Source organism: Wasmannia auropunctata, unplaced genomic scaffold (genome assembly GCF_000956235.1).
Source record: "Wasmannia auropunctata unplaced genomic scaffold, wasmannia.A_1.0 LD335615.1, whole genome shotgun sequence".
NCBI lineage: Eukaryota > Metazoa > Arthropoda > Insecta > Hymenoptera > Formicidae > Wasmannia > Wasmannia auropunctata.
In genome coordinates this window covers 1-5,712 of record NW_012027275.1, presented here as the reverse complement: position 1 = coordinate 5,712, position 5,712 = coordinate 1, and the positions used below count along the sequence as shown (strand labels likewise).

The 5,712-nt window shown below is 30.3% G+C and overlaps 1 protein-coding gene and 1 long non-coding RNA gene across 2 annotated transcripts in view; one reads left to right on the top strand and one right to left on the bottom strand.

The window, feature by feature from the left end:
• Nucleotides 1-2,225, top strand: part of LOC105456634 (opsin, ultraviolet-sensitive-like) — a 10,622-nt gene extending 8,397 nt beyond the window's left edge. Inside the window, exon 2 of the mRNA XM_011700828.1 lies at nucleotides 1,756-2,225. Coding sequence (XP_011699130.1) covers nucleotides 1,756-1,944 — 189 coding nt within the window. The 3' untranslated portion in view covers nucleotides 1,945-2,225. The remainder of the gene's footprint in view (nucleotides 1-1,755) is intronic.
• Nucleotides 2,226-2,423: 198 nt separating this feature from the next.
• LOC105456633 lies at nucleotides 2,424-3,578 on the bottom strand. Its single transcript, XR_975271.1, has 2 exons — nucleotides 3,230-3,578; nucleotides 2,424-3,106 (listed from the first exon to the last, which is right to left on the bottom strand). It is a non-coding gene; the product is annotated as an uncharacterized LOC105456633 (long non-coding RNA).
• Nucleotides 3,579-5,712: the final 2,134 nt, after the last annotated feature.

Sequence of the window (5,712 nt, the reverse complement as noted above, 5' to 3'; positions counted from 1 at the left end):
AATATTACTGTATTTTTCAGCAAACGTTACTATTTTTTCAGCAAGCATCTACAAATTTAGACTAAAAATCGAGAATGAGCGAAAATTCAGAGATTATTACTGTTTTTCGAGTCTCAGTGTACATGGAGTCCACATGGAATCTACATGGAATCCATATGGAAATCCATATGGAAATCCATGTCAAATCCATGTGAAAATCCACATAGAATCCATTAAAATATGCATTGAGATATATTGTATATGTAAATAATTTATAATTCATATATCATTAATATATTAAGCAAGAAAATTTTTAAGTAAACGTTTTTCTAATGTTTATAAATCATTTTCTGCAAATCTTAAAATAACGTACGTTCCTTTAATGTTAAATAAACATTTTTTTCAAATCTTAAAAAAATGTTTCTATAACATTTAAAGAATATTCTTTTTAATGTTAAAATAAACATATTTTTAATGAAAAAAGGGATCTCGCCAATTAATTTTAATATATTTTTAAATATTTTTTTTCATTACAAGAAATGTTATTCAAAATGTTTAAAAAATATTGCTTTGCTTATTGGGTTACTAATTTGACATGCAAAAACAAACTTATTTTCAGAGATATGTTCTGTACAAACATATGACTTTTCACTCTCGTAGCGCAAGAAAGAAGAAGAAGAGCTCATGCTCTTTCGTATACATCAGTCGTGTTTCGTATACACACATCCTTCGAGCATGCGTTTATCAATATTAGAAGCACACGAACATACTTTTCAATAATTTCGATTGAAGAATTGTGTAAACCGCTTTTAGACCGTGTGTCTCTCATTATTTCAGAAATTTCGTAAGCAACATTATACATGTAAAACATATTTATAATAATGCATAGGAATATTACTTAACTTTTATTAGCGCGTGACGCTAATTACTGCAATGTTACCGAACCCTTCTTCGTTGGAAGATTCTTCCACCAAGCGTGAATTCAATATTTGATTCTTCAAGTCTACTATATTTCACAATCTACAGTAATTATCAGAAATCGCCAGTTGTAATCGAATTGACTCGGGAATTCTTATAAAGCTGATCGGGAACCCATGAATTGGTTTGCAGCTGAATTCTTGATTTCCATTATTCTCGTATCATCCCTGTCTATTACTTATTGTTTATACAGCCTACTCACTTAGAGCATTGTCCTTACAATATATAAGAATCTTTTTATTACAATATTTTTTAGTTCAGTGTAAAGATACGTTTAAATATGAAATATTCAATTGTTTGCAAGTGATAGCATTTCTTTTGTTTTTTGTATTGAAAAATATTACCAACAACTATCACTTATTTTTATCTTGACTTGATAAGTAAAAGTACTTGAGAATAATTCTCTTGCATTCAAGCAATAGTTTTTTAAATGAGAACAATTTAAATTGAAGTATTTTAAGTTGTACAATCAATCAAGGATAATACACTATATTGTCACGTTTACTCATTTTAATGATATAAAAATGTAACGCTTTTGTACCTTTTATTTGCTTTCTCATTTTAATATTCATATAGGAGATATAAAAAGTAGTAAAGCAGCAAAAAACAGGGGTAAAGCAATAGGAAAACTGAATTTTCTGAAGTAGTAATTTGAGCAAAATAAAGAATATGACAGTATGAAATTTGACAAGACTCGATTTCAATAGTAAATATTTCACACAACACTACATATATTCACTATATTTATTAAATCACATACATTGAAAAAATGTATTATATGTGTCATCTTTTTTGTAGGCTGCGATAACAATCTGCTTTCTCTTTGTTCTGTCGTGGACTCCATATGGCGTTCTCGCGATGATTGGTGCTTTTGGAAATAAGGCATTATTAACTCCCAGCGTCACAATGATACCGGCATGCACATGCAAATTTGTGGCTTGCTTGGATCCATATGTATATGCCATAAGCCATCCAAGATACAGGTAAACAAAAGTGAAGAATTCTGTTTTTCTTTTCTTTTTATCTTAAATCATATATCATAAGATATCTGATCTACTAATGCAGCTTATGATTATAATTATAATATTATAGTAGAGGATGTTGCATATAATATACTTTACGGAAAATGATTTTGCAGTAGTATTTGTTTAAACTTTGGGACTTTTGATTAACGTTCCATAAAAATTACAAGAATTATGAATTAAAAAATATGAACAAACATTAGAAAACAATTTTCGTAAAATATGTGCGGAGTTTTTTGATAGTTCAAATTTTAAAATTTTTTAATATCTCCATTCAGAAGATACATTCAGAAGATAAAGAAAAATAAAAACTTATTATATAGAATTCTATCTCAAGCTATCAATTAATCTTGTAAGTTGCTAAAGTCGTCTGTTTTCCCGACAAAAATATCATTTTTGTTGGTTACTAATTACTTCATATTAATCGCATCGAATAAAATTTCCTTTTCCATGATTAAAACACACATGCTAATGTATATGGCCCTGGTGTATTTTGTGCGGGAAAAAATGAAATAATTACAGGTTTTGTTATCCATTTTAATCTCAACATGGCGATTAATGCTGTTAATTTACCAACGTTAATTTACCACGTTTATTTCGTGGAAAAGTTAGACAGGTTATATGTTTGAAATAAAGGTAGGGTCAGATGTACAATAAAGAAATTAATATATGTGAGTCGTTATAATTAAGTATAGAAGCCTAATAAAAATATATTGATAACCGACAAATTTATGTATACACAGTGCGTCCATAAGTTCCCGGAAAATACTGCCATTCAAGTAGCCATAGAATGGCAGTATTTTCAATCTTTTGGAGTGAGATTTGTTCCAAAAAATTTAGATAGTAGCAATGAAATTTTGTACGTGCCTTCTGAATCAATTCAAATGTCTTTGTCGCTGAAAATCTACATAATAATATAAAGATCAGCTTTGCAGCAAAATTTAATTGCTACTCACTGTTCCTCCTTCTCGTCCATCTCCTAAGTCTGACACACATACATAACACCAGGTTATCAGACGTCCGCACTCTTCAATAACGGGGCTAAAATGATGCCATTCAACACGGCTTCGTAAGGGTTCACACTACGTAGTTCAACAGTCGTTCGATAAATGACGTTAATGGGAAGGCTGCAAAAAAATCAGTCCGGGAACTTATAATGGACCGCACTATGTATGTATGCGTGGATATATTGATGTGGTAGTAAACATGACACATCACTATTACATCAATATCGTACGCAATATACTCACAAATCGTCGTAAAACAGCGACATTTTGGAGTTTGATCTCGAGTTTAATATCCCTTTAATCAGATCAGTCATTATTGCGATTAGAAAATCCAAAGATCTGTTAAATAACAAGAAAATACAATTAAGTATTTAATCTCTTCAATTTACCATATGTAAATATTGCTGTAAGTCTCGCTGTGCGCTACTTACATGTAATACTTAGAGATAAGCAGGTCGCTGTTGTAATCTAATCTTATAACAACGACCCAGAATAATTGAGGACTGCCGACGCAGGACTTTGGCAGTCTCAATGCGTGCGTTCTCCAAAAATCTGCAGCCGTTGCAATTAAGCAATAATTGCAACTGCTGAGCAGTGCAGTGGCTCACTTGAGACGGGATAAAACCCGTCGTCCAGCGGACCACTGCGGAGTTCATAATTACATTTTTACTTAGAACGTTACGCTATCGGTGCGCGTATTACGCGGGTGCATAAGTTGTGTGATTAGATCTTAAATAAAGTTGTTCAGTGAAACAGTTCGACTGTGTGAATCATTCCAACAACCTACACCCCAAAAAAAAAAAATTTTAATGTTAGTGGAATCCGCTAAATCTTAAAGGATTTTATTCTTGTATATGGCCTCAAAAAGAATCCTCTGAAATTAAGAGGAAAATATTCTGTGGACAATATTGTAATAGTTGGAATAATTTCGACTTGCATTTACAATACAAGTCTTGTACTGTAAATACTATATTTATAATTCACATTATTTATACTGTAGTTTTCAGTATTTGCAATGAATAACGGAACGCAGCCTTACTGCATCTGTTTTCACAAATGCAGCACAACACTTTAGTCAATCGTCACGGCAGAACGCAGCGATACACAGTGCTTTTCGTGTTAATCATATCGCACATAAGAGGGCATTCCGCTTGAAATATACATATTCCTCTTATAGGGGAGCATCTGGTTTAGGACTCTGAAAAATAGGTGATTTTCGCAAATTTTTTTAACAAAGAAAAGTAAAGTCGATCTTTCTTACTGGATACTTATATTATACAATAAAAATTTTTAATTAAAAAAATGTAAAATAATAACGTCATGGTAAATAAGTGATTAAAACGCCTCGCTACTGGAGTTACAAAATGGCAGGCAAAATAGAGCCGGTAATTTCTGTCCGAAACAAAAAAATTAAAAATATTTTTAATTTGCATATAATTGTATAGTCGATGAACTAAGAACATGTTTAAAAAGTGTACGATTGTAAAACTTTTAGGACTTTAAAGAAAAAATGATACTTTTGAAAAAAAAAATTTTACTTTCTTTGTGTAATAAAAATTGTTTAAATTAACTTGTTTAAACATGTTCTTAGTTCATTTAGGATGGTTGATAATAATTTAAATAAAGAACTTTGAATGAAGTCGATACGTTTTTTTTCTATTTCGCATATCAATTTGTAACTCCAGTATAGCGAGACGTGTTAATCACTTATTTGCCAATGATGTTATTATCTTCAATTTTTTAAATTAAAATTTTTTTTTTGTATAATATAAGTATCCAGTAAAGTATCCGTACATATGGTACAAGTATCCATACAGTTATGGAAAAATCGAATTTATTTTCTTTGTTAAAAAAATTCGCATAAATCACCTATTTTTCAGCGTCCTAAATCAGACGCCTCCCTTAATACAAGAGGAAAACCGAAAAATCATTTATAATATCTAATAGATTTTAGGTGAACAGTTTACTTTATTGAAAGAGGAATACTCTTTTTATAAAATTTTTCGCTTACAATATAGGATTAGAGGAAATTTCACTTTAAAACTAGAATATTTTTTTTGGGTGTATCACCACGATTCTCCCCTTTACACCCTACCCACGGTGTAATAATATTTAACATATTTAAATAAGATTTAGATACATTAAAATATAGACAAGAAATAACAGACACGGTACAGATAAAAAAAATAAGAGACATGTATACATATATAAGGTTTTTTCTAACTCATTAAAGAAATGAAATTTTCTTTAAAAAAATTGTTTTTTTTAAAGTAAATATTGTTTAAATAATCAGAAATATGAAAAAAAAGTTCTAAAAACACAAAAAAAAATATTCTAGTTATACAGTAAAATTTCCTCTAATCCCATAGTCTAAGCGAAAACTTACAGAAAGAGTATTCCTCTTCCAATAAATTGAACTATTCATCTAAAATCTATTAGATATTATTTTTCGGTTTTCCTCTTGTATTAAGGGGATCCTAAAAACCCGAGATCAAACTCCAAAAATTGTTTTACCGACGATTTGTGAGTATGTATGCGTGCGATATTGATGTAGTAGTGTGTAGTGATGTGTTCATATTTACTACCATATCGATATCTCACGCACACATCGTAACAAATTTTCAAGAACGTACAGCTTTTTTATTAGGCATCCAAGCCTAATTTTATGAACTCAACATTGTTTGCACATGTAATTCGTAGTTCCGGCTGGTATCATTTTATACCAA